This window comes from Lissotriton vulgaris, chromosome 9 (genome assembly GCF_964263255.1).
Source record: "Lissotriton vulgaris chromosome 9, aLisVul1.2, whole genome shotgun sequence".
Classification (NCBI taxonomy): Eukaryota; Metazoa; Chordata; class Amphibia; order Caudata; family Salamandridae; genus Lissotriton; species Lissotriton vulgaris.
Window position 1 is genome coordinate 546,327,917 of NC_141697.1, and position 19,459 is coordinate 546,347,375.

General features: G+C 43.9%; 1 protein-coding gene across 1 annotated transcript in view; it reads left to right on the top strand.

Moving 5' to 3' along the window:
- POLA2 (DNA polymerase alpha 2, accessory subunit) overlaps positions 1-19,459 on the top strand; it is a 288,530-nt gene that overhangs the window by 163,390 nt on the left and 105,681 nt on the right. The window contains exons 12-14 of the mRNA XM_086938034.1: positions 3,794-3,832; positions 5,912-5,985; positions 6,637-6,745. Coding sequence (XP_086794160.1) covers positions 3,794-3,832; positions 5,912-5,985; positions 6,637-6,745 — 222 coding nt within the window. The remainder of the gene's footprint in view (positions 1-3,793; positions 3,833-5,911; positions 5,986-6,636; positions 6,746-19,459) is intronic.

A 19,459-nucleotide genomic window follows, 5' to 3' on the forward strand; every position in this document is an offset into this window, starting at 1 on the left:
TACCTTCTGGTTGAATTCATGCTATATATATCCGCCCAAAAAAAAGGGGGCTGGAAGAAGCTTTGACGAGGCTGAGGAGGATATGCTGACGATGAATATGGTTCGGTTGTCCTAGACATCTGAAGTAATGTTTGGGTATTCGGGAGCCATGCTGAGTTAGAGAGGCTTTGGGGAACCTTTGATTGCGAAATTCAGTTTTTGGCTATGCACAATGTGCAGGGGTGGAACTGGACTAGATCACTGTACCTGACTCCCGGGAAGACTCTGACTCATTTCTCCTCAAATACAGAACTCACACCACAGTTTACCAGGACTAACACCGTACTGATGCAGGAGTGAAGCCACAACTGAATGACTGCAGTGGATGCCATGGAAGCATTGGCCGCGCGGACGTATAAGTAACGCCGTGCGGACGTATAAGTAACGCCGTGCGGCAATAATAAAAATCATTGGCCGGGGTGCAAAGAAATCTTTTTTTTTAAACATGACCTGTGCGCACGAGCAACGAAAAAGTTGCTGTGCACGTCGCATGCATGCTTGTGCGAGCGATAGTAAGCTGGTCGCCAGGAAAGTAGCACTTTCCCAAGCAGCCTACTAAATGTCTCGGCCAGATCAGCGCATGCGCTGGATCAGGCCGAGATCTAAAAAGGAGACAAACTAAGAAAAAGTGAAAGAAAGAAAAAAGTGGCGAAAGAAAATGAAAGAAAAGCAACAAAAGTAGAAAGTTTTAGAAGAGAGTGAGCTCAATGTTCATGCATTTTCAGATTCCTACGCCCACAGAAAGCGTTACACCGTGTTTTATAGTGCTGTGATAGCATTTGGACAGCTGCATATTGTCAAACCAGCAGACAGCTAAATATCGTGTGCGAGCTGCTCAGCATCAACCTGAGAGCCAATGGTAGCTCACTATTGACCTGTTGGAGAACCCTGAGATAAAGCTACAGACCACAAACCCAAATCTGCCTAATTACCTCATTTCAGCACACAATATAAAAAAATTAAAGCAATCTCTTCAATATCGGACCAAAATTTCAGGCTGTCATGCAGCTACCGAACCATCTTATGCTTAACTGAATCAACCTTCACTGAACACTCTACTTTCTTCTCAACACATGCCCACTCAATAAAAGCCTGCAATAATTTTTGACTCCAGCTTCCAGGATCCACCTCTTAATAAAATAATATTCTGGTGTGGCACTTCTAGATAAAGCCACGGACCACAAACCAAATCTTCTTAATTGCAACGTACAGTATTCCCGACTCTGCATGCTTATGAATTATCAGAAATTGTAAAGCGAGCGCTGCAATATCGGACCAAAATAGGAACCTCTGCTTAACTGGGTTGTCGCCATATGATTATTGTTCCTTACAATAGGAAGATGTGGCGTTGTTGATCACTATTATGAACTTAATGAGCAGATAGAGCTCCATTTGATTTGGTAAAAGTTTCGAACAACACAGTATTAACCCACAAGATCACCAATATCAACACAAACCCCTAATGCAGTGGTATATCACTATCTTGTTAGTATCTGAAAAATCTGCAACAGAACAATCTGCTTGAAGCTTACTCATGTGCAACCCGTACCTAACGGTTCCTAGCGGCTTCTATTAACCTCTCTAACACTGCTTTTCCTGGTCATCTCAACACTGCTTTCCCATGCCACCACCAGCTCACCCTTACAGGCAGTGGGGTGAATACATTAAACCCACAAACTGCTAAGCAGAATGCTCTGCTTGTCGTGCACTCACCTGGTCCCAATTGCGGAAATGACACTGGAGTCGATGCTCGACCTCCTATCCCTCCAGGATCCACACAAGATCAAAGGACCGACCACCTTAGATCACACACACCCCGGGGATAAGGGGGATTGGGATCAAATAAGAAGAGAGAGACTTGCAGGATTGAATCTGCTCAGTGGCTGTGTGACACAGCGTAACAGGATTTGTCTCTTCTGAGACCTTCTGTGTTTGCGAGGTTGATGCGCAATGGACCAGAGCCTCTGGTTTTCTGATGATGTAATACAATGGATACAAGAGAAGGCAGTTAACATAAGTATACTAACAGGTCTCTACATATAATTACCATGCATTGCCTTTAGTGGCATACACTTACAGGATGTACCTGCAGCAAGGCATGGTAGCAGAAGAACACAAATCACAGATTGGAGTGTGGCACACCTAGGAATCAGCTTGAAATACAGATTGAAGTTATTGGCACTCCCTGGATAAACTCGGAACAAAGGTTGGAGTTACTTGAACTCCCAAGGATCAATTCAGAACACAGATTTAGCTAGAAGATTCATACAAAAATCAAAGACTCTGTAGTGCTTTCTCTTGGCACTACTGTTCATCGGAGAAACACAGAGCTAAAGTTATCAGTCTTCGATCAATCAAAGTTCTAGAAATAGAAGAGGCAATTAAGAGATCTTTGGTCTACTTGAAATTTCTGAAAAAGATACTGTTTCATGTACTGCGTTCATTGAAACGTGGATCTCAAATGTGTTGTGCGTATTCTTAATGAAGGAATTTGAAATAGAGCACCCAGAATGCCAAACAGAATTACCAGTAACACCAAACAAGCAAGATTAATTCTCTTTAAACCTCTGCGCTACTCATATACTGAACAGATGCTTGACCAAATGAAGAAACAAAAAACGATCACTTGGAATGAAGCCAGAGTAGGAATCTCGCAAGACTGAGCCAAAGACGCACAGTGTCTCATAGGAAGAGCTTCCTTGCCCTAAGGAAGGACTTGCGGTCACCGAATATTTCCTTTGCCATAGTGAGTTCTTCAAAACCAAGAATTATCCATAAAGGAAAGCCCATCATTTTCTATGAACCTTTAGAACTAATGAATTTTTTCAAACATCTCTCAATCATTTATCGACCTTTCATCTTTTGGCAGACAAAGCCACAGGCAGCTGAGGTACACCAGTGGACACATTCACCTGATAATCCTCTGGACGTCACTGAAGTCTCCATGATAAGGCTTGTGGAGTTGAGCTGCATTATCAATCATCTGTTCATTGGCTTACTGATTTTCTTGATGTCTAATTACGATTATGTATCTATTTCCGTAATCACTGGTAATACAAGTGTTTACTGTTCTCATACTAACCATGAATATCCATACCTACTGATACCCTTTGAGGGGACTATTTGCTAATATCAATTTCTATATAACTAAAAGTAATTTCCCGTAACCTTAAAAAAAGCACTATAATCTTTAAAGATCTTGCATTTTCTACCTGCACATTAGGCACGGTCTTCAGGCTTTTGGTCTTAACTGACCAAGACAGCTTTGATTCATGCTAGAGGTCTATGTACAAAGGGAATCTCTAATGGAATCTGGCTACCGTAGCTCACCTTGCCTGCCACAGTCTCCTCCAATCAAATTTCCCCTTTATTAAAACTAGCCACAGATTGGCAGACACAGCTTCCACAGTCTCCTCTCTTCCTCTACTTGTTTTTTATATCTCTAACTTTTCCTCATATGTTTCTTTCATTCTTTTGTCGCCTTTCTCTGTTTGGGTGACTAATTGTTTCTTGCTAGTACCTCAGAACCTCATCTAACTAGCCGCAATATTTAATGTAGAAGACCAGTGAATATTGGTTTCACGTACAAAGTACTCTGCCTTTCAGTCGTAGTCTGTCATAACTGTCATGACCAGGCAAAAGTATTGTGATGATCCATGTTAGGCTTCATTCCTCTTTATTTGTTATATACTTCAATACAAAAGATTTGATTTATGAAAAAAAGAAATGACATCAGTATCTCTTTTCCCCCCAGCTCGGACCTTTCTTGGATGCAAGGCATGAGCAAGTTGAGGTGAGGACCACCATGTGCCTATTAGCTATCTGTTCCAGGTATTGTTGGGGATGAGGTTTGAAGTATTGAAACCAGAGCCGATGTAACACAGTACTGAGAGCATGTTCTAGAGGTGAGTTTGCAAGGTACCAGCTCTCCTGTGCCTTCGAGCAGTTTACCTACCTCTGGCTCCTTTCAGCAAGAAGAGAAAAGAGTTTGGTGACCAGCATTGTCCAGTGCCTCCCTGGACCCTTCCATCACATTTGGGAATGAATGATGTGGCAAGGCAAGCCACATGGCTTCAGGAGTGTTAGTCGTTACTACGCATATTAATACCACGCGTGCCATTGCAACGTAAGTATTACTACACTAGTACGCTTACAACAACCTACCATTACAACGCATTCTATTACCACACATGCCATTACAGCGCAAATGCATGCGTGATAAAGGTATACACTTGGTAAAAGCGTGTAAGGTAAGTGAAACTATCCTGCCCTACCCTAAACCCCAAATCACTACCTCTGCACGACCCCCCCAGCCCTTGCCCTTTCCTAAACCCCTACACGACCCCCGTCCTTTCCCTACCCTAAATCACTACCCCTGCACGACCCCCAACGCTTTCCCTACCCTAAATCACTACCCCTGCATGACCCCGCCCCAATCCTTTCCCTACCCTAAACCCCAAATCACTTCCCCTGCATGACCCTGATCCTTTCCCTACCCTAAACCCTAAATCACTACCCCTGCACGGCACCCCAGATCCCCAATCCTTTCACTACACTAAACCCTAAAACACTACCCCTGCACGACCCCCCAATCCTCTCCCTACCCTAAACCCTAAAACACTACCCCTGCACGACCCTCCTCTGACCCCCCAGTCCTCTCCCTACCCTAAAACACTACCCTGCACAAACCCGTCCTCTCCCCACCCTAAAACACTACACCCCTTTTACCCAAAAATAGTAACCCCCACCCCAGGCCAAATCCCCCTCCCCTCTTTCTCCTTGTGGTTCCTCTCCCTTCTAGTGGTTCCTGCGGGGTGGTGCACGTTGTTGTGAGGAAACTGAAGAGCATCCGTTTTCTCACAACGACGTGGATCGACCTATATATATTTTTTTACAACAATGTGCTTTTACCATTCATACCTTTACAACAAAATTTGTAAAAGCGCATGTATTGTTAAAAAAAAATGTGTAGTAAAGACTACGCATTGTTACAACGCATGCATGGTAATGCTTGGGTTCTAATGGCATGTGGGGAAACAGCCATGATGTAATGGCTTAAACCCCCGCCCCCCACCCCCCACAAATGAGAGTTTATACCCATTGGTAACAGGTTGCAGCACAGTTATCTGTATTGGAGAGAAGTTAACATGGATCCCTCGATAAGGGATTTTCCTTAGGAGGTCAATTAGTTCTTCTGAGTGGAACAAACAGGCAGCACATTTTTCTATCATTATGTTTGCCAGCTTAGTGCACTATCTGATATTGGCATTTTCTTTAATGTACAATCTGAATATATTATGCCTACTTGTGTATTAGACCATTGTGGTGGACACTATTAAGGGTCAACAACAGAGGCCTTATTCTGCTGAAATGGTGAAGACAGTTGTGCCTTATAACTTTCAAGTCTAGTGCTCAGTGTTAAGCCTCACCTCAGTCAAACGTCCATTCTCTTTGTGATCTATGTGGCTGCACAGTCCTGGGATGAACAGTTAAGCAGTAGAACATCTTCATGCATTGTGTACCAAGATTTTCCTATGAATTATGCAGGCAGTCCTAGCAAACAATGGGAGTATTTCAGAAAGGTGTGAGGGATGCTTCAGTTTGTGAGGGAAGGGGTAGAGGAATCATTGAAGAAGGATGGGCTGGATTTAAAAGCAACCGATGTTTAGAAAAATATCCATATGTATTCAGATGAGCACTCTACCAGTGAATGACCGGCTGGTCGGAAATATACTTTGTTCTTCTGCGTCTCTGTCCAAGTAGTTTGTGTATTTGCTACACCCATATTATTCCCTTTAAGTATGTTGTTGCTCTTGGTAAACAAAATGTGCCTTGTTTACTTAAATTGTCTAATGTTGCACTTTTTTTGTAGAACTGTCTGCTTACAGTGCCATTTGAGGATGTATTTAATAGGTGCCTCAAGACGATTATCGAAGGGACAAGGAGGTAGGCATGAAAACTCTGATGCCTATGTTAAATCAAGAAAGAAATGTAATGTCTCCAGTGTCCTCCTTGAGCCTATCTTTTCTATAGTTGTTTGTTAACTTAGCATTGTACAGTTAGTGAGTAGAGTTTACTCTGATCCGAAAGCTGTGTTTTGTTGCCTTACGACTAGCCTGTCCGTACAGGCTATGTTGTTGTGATTTCCCCAGAAATATTGTTCTGTAAGGTCAGCATCCCCAACTGTTAAGGAATTGCCTAAAAGACTGTTAAGGAGAGAATTCTTGCCATTAAACTCTCGACTTTCCCTGAAACTACTAGCTCTCTGAAGAGGATAGCTCTTGCCTATCACTGTTCAAATAATTTCCAAAGCACTAGCTCATCACTTATTCAGGACAGGTTGGTGTTCCATCTTTGCACTATATGAAGGGTAGAAAACTCTTCTTGTTCCAGTCTTTTATGCATGCCTGTTTTAACAATATGATAATTGACACTGCAGTGGTTATTTTTTCTGGTACATCCCTAAACGAGAGGTCCCCTACTGTACCCTTTGCTGTGCTACTCCATGCTTGCAACAGTCCTGCTGTGATGTATTGGTACACCGTGAGTTCTGTTCATTAATACGAGTGTGGTCTTGCTCTTTCCCGTATCTGCCAGCGCCGGTTCTCAGTTGGTGGTTGTTCCTTCGTTTAGAGATGTGCACCACGAGTTTGTATATCCACAGCCTCCTTTCAGCTGCTACGATGTCGCCAAAGAGGATAAACAGGTATTTCCCTTGACAGTGTGCCGCAAGGCACTGATATATCCTAGACAATGCATTTACTCTCTTGTGTTAATATTCATTTTCTTTATGTTGGAGTTTTTCCAAACTGCAACTAGAAAGTCATCGAAATAAAATGCTTCTCTACTGGCTACCCATTGAATCATTTATTATTGACTAACAACTTTGTGCTCCCTATTTGCTATTGGTCTAGTTAGCCATGGCAAATACTATCTACTTGAAGAATATCCCACCTTCCTCCCTTTTCCTGCACTGGCTACTGTGTCACTTAGTTGTGGGCCAGAAAGTGATGCTCAGAAAAGCATGTTGCTCTGCATGCATATGGCAGAGGTACTTACCCCCATGCGTATTTGCACAACAACCTGTTCCCTTTTCCAGTCAGTTGGTGTAAACTGAATCCTGCTTTCCTTGTGCCCAGCATAACTACTCCTAAAGGCTCCTCATCCTGTTCTTTTGCTATTTTACATTTGTGTTGTACTCACTTATTTTCACTGTGAACAATCTAAGCTGCAACATCCTAAATTCAGGCCATGCTGTGTATGCCACATGCGGTATATAGTAGCTGACCAACATAAGCATTTCATGTCCTTTTTAATGGCCACTCCTAGAGTCTGTATATAGAAATGGCAGATTATATCTTTTTACTACCAGTAGCCTGCAGTGGCTACATAAATGCACTACTGCAGTGGTGACATCATAGTTTCTTTCTTCCAGACATGGTTCGCTCGCTCCCCCAATCTACTCAGGCTTGTTATTACTTTTTTCAACTCTTGTGATGGTGCTTACATTTTGTGAAATTTAGCCCGTTGTCAGTGTAAGCACATGATATCTGCATTGGATTGCCAAATTATGTATCAGGGCCTGACCACAGTTCTGTCATGGAGAACACCTGTCAACAAAAAAATGTGTCCATCCAAGAACTGCAGACCGTGGTCTACCTTGGGCTTTACTGTTGGAGCTGAGGATCAAAGTAATGCTCTCTGAGAATCACCTTGGGCATGTATGCTTAGTGCGCCAAATAGAAAAGACACACTAAGAGGTTAAGGTCCCTTTCCTCCCTGACGTTCCAAACTGATTCTGATTGTGAGGACCTCTAAGAGCAGCCTTCCTTACCCCTAAACATTAATTGTCAGAAGACTTTCTTCCTTTCATGAGGTCGATCCTAGAGAATTTATTTACAGACCTAATTTCTTGATAGCAATTATAGTAATGATGACATAAAATAACAGATTTCACACCCTTGAGGTCAAATAATTGCTCTGCGAGCTGCTCCTGTTCCACAAGGAGATTCCCTACTGCAGAAGACGCAAGTGCTTATTGGATAGTTACAACTACCCCCTGTTGCTTCAGAAGTTTTATTTGGCCATGAGGACATAGCATCTGGACTACAGCATCACTGTTCCATTTTGTTTTACCGGGAAGCGGGCCCTTTTGGAGAAGGTGTTTAGTTCAGTGCCAGGACTTGGATTTTCATTTCTTAGTAGTGAAAGTCTGAAATGTAGTAAATAGGCTCTTCCAGTTCAAGTTCTTGAGTTGACTGCAAGTGCCAGAAGTGCAACGAAATAGGTCGTGTACTGCTGTTCCAAGGAGGGAAATCCATTGTTTGACCTACTCCTTTTTTGCAGTTTGTCATTTTCTGTGGTGTTTTGAGTATAGATGAAATACAGGAATATCTGTTGGTTGCCTTTCTTTTCATAAGGATTCCTGAACAGGGTTCTTACTTGAAAGGGCTCTCATTTGCACCTTATGATACTAATTGAGTAGATCAGTATAACAACAAGCTTATTAGGACAATCTGGATCTTACCACTTTATCTGGGACAAAAGGCCAGTATCTTGCTCTTCCCCTTCAAGCATAGAGGCCTAATACGTTGACCTAATTTGGTAATATAGATCAGAGAGCTGTGTTCCACTTGAGGCAAGTCATTGGTTGTATAGTACAGTCATGGAAGAATACAACCATTCCTGAAAGTAGTGTGTACCTCAGTGCAGTGGGAGTGTGGCACAAACAAAGCCAATAGCTTTATGCCAGTCTGTAACGATGTGACCATGACAGCCAGTGGAATTCTCCTGGCATTACGTGCACAAACCTATTTGGGCATGCTATTGCCTGATACATGAAGCTCTGGAGATCTTAATCACTCGCATATGTTCCTTGTCCACTATTAATGACGGCGTACATCAATGGAGAAGGGGACAATGATGATAAAGTTTGCTATATTGACCAAGGCTTCTTTGAATTTTTATAAAACCGGGCAGGCTAGAATGTTTTATGTGTTTCACAATTTCCTCAGCTGCTGTGACTGACCCTCCGCTGATACGAGCGAATGCATCAGATGTCGTTCAAGGGTGTCTTTGCTTCAGTTGAACTGAAGTAGCAACTAATTGCACCATCGGTAATCACAGATAAGCCCTCCTGCAGCTGGCGGATTGGGAGGGCTGAGAGTTTTTCCTCCATGTCTCAAGAAAGATAGTTCAGGACCCTGCACTATTTTAGGTAGGGGTGGAAGGGCCGAGGTAATTTGTATTCGTAGCTGTGTTGGCTGCAGATACACATGCTATGCACACTTCTGCTATCTAGTGTTGGGCTCAGACTCTACAACTTGTTTTTCTCGAAGAAGTCTTTTATTGCAGACGTGATGTTGAGTCTCCTCCTCTTCGAGAGAATGTGCATGTTCAGGTGCTCCATTGTTAGATTGTTTTCTTTCTGCACTTGGTTTCAGATGGATTGCACTGGAGCTCTGTACATCTTCGACACCTTCGCAGCCTGTGGAAACGCAACGGACTCAGCGTCTTCTATTCAAAGAATTCAACTCCACCTCATCATCATCACCTGTGAGATTCAAGTTTTCAGTAACCATTCCGTTTGGGTCGCTTCAACACAATAGCGCCTTCGAAGTTCCGCCAAGAACATTTGGCTCCGGGTGATGAAAGGTAAAAAAAATAAGACTCTTTCCTGGAAGTACCCTCAATGCGGAGCAAAATACACATACTCTGACCATCAGGTCTGCAAAGTGTGCTTTATGCCAGAGCACAACGAGCAGCACTAGGCTGCCTGTGGCCTGTTCAAGAATAGAAAGCCTAATCCTCCAGACTCGACGTTGCCAATCTCATGGAGATAGTGGCGGAGGGTGAATTATCTGCAGATGAAGAACAGCAGCTAGAGATCGGGGATGAGGAGGTAGAGAAGGTTCCTGTTCAGGGAGGCACCATCTTGTGCAGTCTGCACTATCTCTTATAATGGCTTCAGCCAACATTGAGAGGAAGACCGTGACAAATCGATAATAAAGGCTGTGGAGCCTCTGGAAAGAGACTGCATCAGGAAAGGGGATTAGGGCGAAGACAACGCCACAGGCCTTGAGTACTCAAGATCCCCAGACCCCCCGCACATACCAAAAGAATTCCCCCACAAACCTTCCACCATCCCCTTGGTGTGCCACAGCCTTCGGGTCCAGGGCGACGCAGAGAGCATGCCTTGGAGCATAGACTAGATGAGACTGCACTGTATCCTGTTTTTGGCTCCTGGTCACTGAGACAGACTGGAAGGGACACACAGTCCTTGCATCAGCACTCCGTGCCTCAAAGCCATGGAAGCTTGCGCAGCCTACGGCAACAACAAAACTTTCGAAGCCCACTCTCCTTGGTCGGCAAAGCCGTCGGAGCTGACCAAGCGTACAGTGTTGAGCCAAGCCAAGCTATACGTCAACTCCGAAGAAACCCTTGGAGCACAGCCATACATGGACTCCGAAGTAATCAACGATATCCCATGCTCCAGTAGAGCACAGGAGGAAGAAAAACTGATTAGGACGTGGCTTCACCAAAAAAGTACAACCACTATGGATATATAAGGAAATGATTCTGAAAACCTTCAAGCATTAATGGTTAAAAAACATTCTCTGGAGGAGGAGCATTTGCCTGAGAGGGCCGACAATCTGAGAAGGCTGGACATTGAACCACCTCAGCCTCTTCCAAAGAAAAAAAGTATGACGCATAAGGCCACTAGTCTTATGCCACTTGACATTACATCACCTCTACAACCTATACCACTGTCCTCCACACATTCAGACAAAGCAGACTCAGGGAGCCCTAATCATTATACTCATGACACAGACTCACAGGGAGCCCCAGTCCCAGTTAAAGCGTCACCACCTGACAATACTTCCTCCTACCATAGTTTCCTTTAGTGGGTTGCTGAATACCATAAAGTACAAATAAATACTACTGAGAAAGAAACCAACTTCTTAGTTGAGACACTCTCCATAACAGTATGCTCCGCTCAATACTTACCAATGTTAGGGTCAGTGCTGAAAGTTTCAAAGGAGATATTCAAAGACTGAGTCAACTCTAAGGTGCTAACACTGCGCATTGAACTGAAATACAAGCCTTACAAACTGACCCACTTTATAGTCGGGAACACCCAAAAGCTGACTTCCTGGTTGTAGCAACTGCAAGGAAGAGGGCAGCCTCCTAGAGTACTGTGGACACAGCTCTTCCTGATAAAGCAAGCCTAGATGCGGCAGGAAAACTGGTTGCAGTGGGCCATGCATCTCATTGGTGCATGGCCAATTCAGTGGGTTTTCTATTGCGCTATAACAGGGCTACCTGTGCTGACATAGAAGAGTTGCTACAACATCTCCCAAAGCAATGCCAAAAGAGAGGGGAGGAGTTAGTTAGTGAAGGAAGTGTGATCTCAAAAGCAGCTATAAGCTGCGCCCTAAACATTGCTGACACCGCAGCAAGAGGGATAAACTCCTCTATCCTCCTGCGTAGGTATACCTGGCTCTGCATCTCTGGGTTCAAATATGATGTGCAACAACTCCTGCTTAACGTCCCATTTGATGAGAACATCTCTTCGGGCTGGATATAGCCTCCCAGTTAGGAATTTTTTTAAAAAAAGTATACACAGACAGCAAAATCTATGGGGCCACTGCAGATCACTACAGCACCTCAGCAGTCCTTTCGTAGATGTCAGGGTAGAGGAGTCTCCAAGACCTCCTCCCCTGACACCCAGACATACCAAAAAGAGCAGCAAACAATCAATACAAAGGGGGTAAACATTACTACAGAGGATGCTTCAAGGAGGGTAATCAGAGAGGCAGAGGTAGAGGAACTCCTGGAAGGAAACCCTCCACTGCCAAATAATGACTCAACATACATTCCAGCCAGACATAAACACTTGTCTGGGGAAGGCAGCAGCAGTTTCACCACCTGTGGCCAGCTCTTCCAGTTTCACCACCTGTGGCCAGAGATAACATCACACCATCCAACATTACTCCACGCAGACAGCTCCTCAAACCTCAGCATCTTCAACTTCTCAAAGAGGAGGTAAAAGCTCTCTTGTTAAAAGGTACCATAGGGTCCGTTCCCCGCAGGGATCACTGCAAGGGAGTATACTTCCTATACTGTTCAATAGCCAAAAAAGACCAGACACTCAGGGCCGATACTGGACCTAGACCCTCTCAATTGTTACATTCTGTCAGAAAACTTTCACATGGTGACACGACAGGATGTAATAATTGTGCTGCAAGAAGTTGATTTCATGACTGCGCTCGACCTCATACTTTCATATACTGATACTGATTCACCCATCACATTGTGGGTAACATAGGTTTGTGGTAAGTAGACGTCTTTACCAATTAAAAAAGCTACCTTTTGGAGTGACAACAGCCCCAAGAGTGTTTAACAAATGCCTAGCAGATTTGTCAGTCCATCTGAGTAGACATTGTCTTCCAGTATCTCGATGATTGGTTGATCAAGAGTTTAACGAGACAGGGATGCCTCCAGGATAGGAAGGCCACCATCAATCAGTTGCACAAATTAGGGTCCCCAATAAATGCGATTAAATCACTTTTACAGTCTTTTCAGATACAGCCCTATCTGGGAGCAATCCTCAATTTGGTCTCATCCTCCACATACCCCAATGCTCAGAGGTTTCTCATTCTCTAGAACCCACTGGCTCTTTTTTTAGCCACATCGCCACCTGCCGGTCAGAACAGTGATGTGCCTTCTGGGCATGATAGCCTCTTGCCAGGCTCCATAAGTGACCTTTACAGAAGTGTCTAGCATCTCAGTAGTCACAAGCGGGGGCAGTTTAAAGCATCTAGTCTTGGCTTCGCCCATAGTCCATCTGTCATTTCAATGGTGGACACAGAACATATACTCAAGGGCAGACCTTTTTTGGAACCAAACTTGCAAGTGATTATCACCACAGATGCATCACTTACAGGGTGGGGTGCACATATGAAGGACTTGACGGTTCATGGTTCTTATGCAGGTCAATTAACAAACACTACAGATCAATGTGCTGGAGCTCATCGCGATTCAGATGGCTCTAAAAGCCTTCCTCCCCTGTATAACTGGGAAGACCGTTCTTCTCCGAACAAACAACATGACTACAATATATTACATTAAAAATCGAGGAGAAACCTGCTCAATACAGTTGTCTCAGTTGGCACAAGACAATTGGCATTGGGCTTTCTGCCATCACATCCACCTTTTGGCGGAGTGTCTCCTGGAAGTGGACAATTCGAATGGCAAACCTGCTAAGCAGGACGCAACAACAAGTCCACAAGTGGGAACTTCGCCCCAGAGTCCTCCACCGCTACTTCCAGTGGTGGGGACTGTGGACGTGCATCTGTTTGCCACTGTAGAAAATGCAAAATGCAAAAACTTTGCCTCCAGTTTCCACCATCCACAATGTATGGACAATGCCATTTGGATGAATTGGTCAGGAATATTTACATATACTTTTCCGCCTCTCCCACTCATTCCATATCAGGTCAAGAAACTCATACAGACTTCTTTCTGGATGATTCTAGTAGCTTCCACCTGGGCGTGACAACCCTGGTTCACAACTCTCTTGGTTGTCCCAAGTACCTCACGAGAGGCTCCCCCCAACATACCAAACCTTCTCACTCACAGCAAGGACAGGGTCAGGCATCCAAACTGCAAACAACTCAACCTAACAATCTGGCTCCTGAAGTCTTAAAGTTTAGATACTTGCAATTTCCTCCAGAGGGTTAGGACATTATAAGGGAGGTAAGACGCCCAACCACAAGAGCTTGTTACACAGCTAAATTGAAACGCTTTGTGCACTACTGTGTAACCTAACACATAGATCCTTGTTCACCAACTGTATAACAGATAGTATGCTACTTGTTACACCTGCAAAAGTCACATCTAGCCTACATTTTCATACGTCTGCACCTTGTGGCGATTAAGGCTTGCCTGCAGAACCGCGAACATCAGTCACTTCTTCAAATACCAGTCATTAAGGCTTTCATGGAAGAGTTGAAAAGAATTCCACCACATGCACCACCTGTACCCTTGTGGAATTTAAATGTTGTTCTTACAAGGTTTATGACCACACCTTGAAGTCACTGCATTTCTGTCCACTACAGTTCCTGTCTGGAAGGTTGCTTTTCTTGTAACTATCACCTCCCTAGGAAGAGCTAGTAGCGAAATTCATGCTCTTACCATAGAATACCCTTATTTTCAAGTTTTCCTAGATAACGTTAGTCTGCGGACAAATCCCAGATTTCTTCAGTTGGTCGTCTCTTCTTTAGATTTAAACCAAACTATAGATTTGCCTGTTTTCTTACCTAAGCCAGAAACCATGGCAGAGAGAGAAATTCATACACTTTATGTTAAAAGGGCTTTAATGTACTACACTGGGAGTACTAGACCTTTCAGGAACACTCAACAGCCTTTTTGTAGCTTTCACAAATCCAAGAATGGTTAATGATGTTTCCTTTTTTTTTATTTCAAAGTATTTTATTAAGAATTTTACACAAACACTTAAACATCGCTTTCACTTCATGGGGGTACCATCCCCAGCTGGTTGTACCTTCTTGAGGTACTTGGTGTTGTTTACATGATCGGATGTCCCCCTTAGAACTGTCCTACTATATGAGTAGATTAATTGAAAAGATGGAAAAGAAGAAGTGCGTATAGGAAAGGGAAAGAAGGTTGTGCGCAAGGGTATCTTGCTCGTCCTATTCTCTTCGTGTGTGGAGAAGGCCTTTTTGGTAGGTCACTCTATGATCCTGTTGTTCACGTGGGTTCGTGGTGGCCCAGGAACTCATCTAGTGTGTTCCACATACCACTGGTCGCTGGCTTCCAGGGTGAGTTGCGGAGTGCGATTCGATCTGCGCCTCTCAGGTATATTATCCAGTTGAGCCACCCCTTAAACGATGCCCTCCCTGTATCCTTCCAGTTGGAGACCACCATTTTAACCGCTGAAGTTAGCAAGAGGTCTAGAAGGTCCCTGTCTTGTTGTGATTGAAGATTCGCTGTTACAAATGCCGTAGTTAGGGTTGAGAACTCAGGAGTAAGTGTGCACCCCAATATTTTCTTAATAAGCATAAATAGCTCTTCCCAGAATTTCTTTACTTTGTGGCAATGGAAGATGAGACAGACTCCGCCTCCCCAAAATTACGGACGCCAAAGCACATGCACTAGGTCAGGACTTTAGCTCAGCGGAGATAGAAATGGCAGTCAGGTCCCTGAAAGACAACAAAGCGCCAGGCCCTGATGGATACACAGCTGCCTTCTATAAATCGCTCCTACCAGACCTACTATCACCCATGAAGAAAGTATTCAACCACTGCGCGAACGAGGGACTAGTATCGCAATCCATGTCAGAGGCAAATATAATAGTGATACCAAAAGAAGACAAAGACCCGCAACTCCCTAAGAACTACAGGCCCATCTCTTTACTTAACGTGAACTGTAAGGTCTACGCGAAAATCCTGGCAGCAAGATTAACAAACATCTTACCAAGGCTAATATCAAATTCACAGGTAGGATTCTTAAAAACCCGCATGTCGCATGACAACACGAGGCTTCTATGCCACATAATAGAACGCACATCCGTATCAGCCGAACCGGCAGTGGCCATTACACTCGATGCTGAGAAAGCATTTGATAGTGTCCTGGGGCTTTTTAGAAGAGTGCCTAAGGCTTTTAACCTGGGGGGGGCATACATTAGGAAGGTCATGGCACTATACGGGGACCCCAAGGCACGAATAGTAATAAACAGGACGACATTGGTTAATGATGTTTCTAAAGCAGGTATTTCATGGTGGATTGTGGAAAAGAAAGGTGCTTCAAAGGCTTTCTTAGGACACTTCCCATTGGCTGATATGTGTAAACAAGCTACTTGGTTGAATCCACATACGTTCATTAAAACTTATGACTTGGATGTCCAGGCAAAGCTGCAATCTCTTATGGGGAAAACAATCAGACAGACGCTATTTCATACATCTGCACTATCTGATGCCTAGAACAACAGTAAGAGGAGTACTGCTTTACAGTCTATGCATAGCATGTGTATCTGCAGCCAACTCATGCTTTGAATTGAGTATGTTACTTACCTTGTAAGCATCTATTGATAGCGTGTGATGCTGTAGATTCACATACACCACCTTGCCTCCCCAGCAGGCATACATTAGTGTCAGCTTTACATGTATTATATATTATAGATACAAATATTTACATATTATTAGTTTGTTGCACACATTTATTCTTTGATAATATCTTCACTAGCTCTATCCTCCCATTATGGCAAGAAATAAATGAACAATCTATTAATGGATTGTAAGTATGTGCATTCTCTCGAAGAGGAGCCTCAACGTCCACTCAGCAATAAAAGACTTCTTTAATAAAAACAAATTGTTGAGTCCGAGCCCAATGCTAGATGGCAAGTGTGTGTAAGCATGTGAATCTGAAGAACTACACGCTACAAATTGATGCTTACAAGTAACATACTCCTTTTTTTCAAGTCTCCCTTCAGCTGCCTTTCAATGGGGAACAGTTTAGATCTGGACAACATAGCTGTAGCTCAGCCATAATTCCTCAAGGGGTTTTATTCGCTCTTCTTTGGGGTGATAACAGGCCTCTGCTCTAAATCAATCCTCCACATCTTCAATCTAGGGAATCTTTCAAGATAGTTCGTAGCACAGATGTTAGCTACTTAGGAATGGGTTCATGGATTGGTCTGCACTGTAGACCTAAAAGTCACTCTTAATCGAGTGAAAACCACACCGGATGCATCTTTTATTTGTTGGTGGATAATTTGTGATTGATGCTTCTACCTGCAGAGTCCTCATCTTTAGAATCCTCACACTACATCCGGAAAACTATCAATAGCACCCACCCACCTCTAGTTGGAGCCTTCAGCCTCCACTGCAAATCTGTTTTGCCCCAGACATCACAGCACAGAGCAGCATATCGGCGCAATACCTATGTGTTGATGTCAGGTTTTTTCCACATCCTTCACTGTTGATCTGGAGCTCTTCTCCACCAGTTTGTGATTTGGAACAAAGACTTCCAAATAAAACTCTGCGTCTTGCAGTAAAGCATAGATGTCTCCAAGAGAGTCTAAAAAATGTAAATTGTGTTGCATGTTGAAAGCAGACGTGGGTCACGCACCTGCACTACACTGCATCTGTCTTTGGTGTCTGGGGGTCAAACAAGTCTGGTCACACCTGTTCCTTATGCACCAGAAAGCGATTATGGAACAGAAAGCCAAACTTTACATGGCTCAACAAAAATGAATCTATATGCACACCAGGTTCTTCGATAAGGCTTCTGAAAAGAAGCACACCAGACACAGGTGGGACTTCGAGACACTCTTGTTCACTGATTAGGTTCTGTAGCCTGCATGCACCTAACCAGACTCCAGCTTTTTCTTCTTCCTTGGAGCTTGTCCTGATACTGGAAAAGATGTGCCCCTCTTTCCCCATCCGATCTTTGGAGCAGATTGTGAGCCTTAAAGAGGCCATGCTGTAGATATATACATACTCTTCAAAGTGCATTACATGTCCATGCAAGTCCTTCTTTTGTCTGCCTTTTTGTTCCTTTTCACAGGCAGCAACGGCTGGTTCTTTACACAGTCCCTAGTAAAAAATAACATGCGCTCAGCATCGAGCGGACCAGTCTCGACCGTCTGCTGCTATGAGTGAACTTTTAATCTAAAGAATGTTGGATTCTCGTACCAAGATACATCTCAGTATTGCTTCACTTCAGGTTCATGCCATCACTTATTAATGATACAGTTAACCCTTCAGTACGTTGCTTGCGATGAGTTACATCACTTGTGTTCTGGAAAACTAACGAATCCTGCACTTTCTGATGGATAATTGTAACTGCAGATTCCTCATCTTGTGAATATTACCAAGCCATTAGACCAGATATGGAAAAAGCAACACTCCTGCACATTGTGAGGCTCCTCGTCGATATTGTTCCACTCTGGAAGAGACAACAAAGTTGGATATAGGTTCCACCCATGCGCACAGACGTCAGTTTCCTTCTTTCCGTGCTGCCTTACACAATCTGGAGCTGTACTCCTTTGTCTGATTTTTTTTCTTTTTTTTTTTCTTTTTGAAGTGTTATCAGTGTGCAAGGGAAATGTCTCTCCCCTAAAAAACAACCGGGTTTATTCCTTGTAGAAACTGACAAACAGATGTCTGTGAGAGATCCCCATGACATATGTCTTTGATGTTTGAGGTCAGAACATGACTCTAGGACATGCAACAACTGCACACAGATGAGCCCGAAGGCCTTACGGCTTTGTATAGTGAAGCTCTAGATAGTTAATCACAGCAGAACTCCACCAGTCGAGTCTTAAAAGATTATCCTTTTCTCGAAATTGTTCTCACAGCAGATCTTCATCGCATCTCGAAGTCTTCATATAAGTTCGAGAAAAATCTAACAAATGTTTTACCGGAATTGGCCCCTTCCCACATTCTCTAGAAAAGGCACAAGGTTGTCAACATGCTACCCAGTCTTGTTCTCAAACTCCTGAGGGGCTGATTCTGAGCCTGCTGCTGATGCACCCTCAATTTCTGGGTCCTTCGGTTACGTTGCAGCAAGTTGGGCCTTCAGGGAGGCCAAGCTGTGTATTTTCGACATGCTACCTGCTCCCTCTGGCAGGCTTTTGCCCCTGAAGGATACACAGGGGCTTCCAATTGAATTTCTGCCGACTGGTTTGCCATCTGTGACTCTGTCACTTTGGGTTCTGCACCGGCTTTGATGCCAACTTTCATCCCGGTGCTAGACCCTACATCAGCTCCTTCAATTCCGACGCTAACACCAGATCAGGAGGAACACCCTACAGAGGTCTCTTGGCTGAACTCATCTTGGCCTCACCGTAGTTCTGAACCCACCACAGCTCATCTTGTTGGAAATTTTTGTGATTCTGACACTACCTTATTCACGCTGTTTTGCACACACGCTCCAACGTTTTGGATCAGATTTTGATAACTAATTTTATGATGGGGGCAATTTGTCCCACAATGTGACGAGGACAGATGGAATGAAGCATTACTGGATGCTAGTGGATTGAACACCTCTCCGAACACCAGACTGGTCCCTACCCCGGCCTTACCACAGAGGAGAGTACTTCTTTTGCAGTTGTGATAAGACAAGCTGCAGAGGGGCTTTGACCTGCAGCGCCCAGCCATCGAGGCAAAAACTAAAGTACTCACAGAGGTCTTTTACCCTCCGACTTCATGAGCCCATTACGTACATGCCTTTGGGCACACGGTCAAAACCATGTTCCAGCTCCCCGGTCAACATACAGATTGGTCGTGGCCACAGACCAGCTCCAGGAGACCCCTGACTTTCTCAAACAGCATCCTGTGCTGAAGAGTTTGATGGTTTCGGGATCCTCCAGTAGGGATAAAATATAACTCTTTCC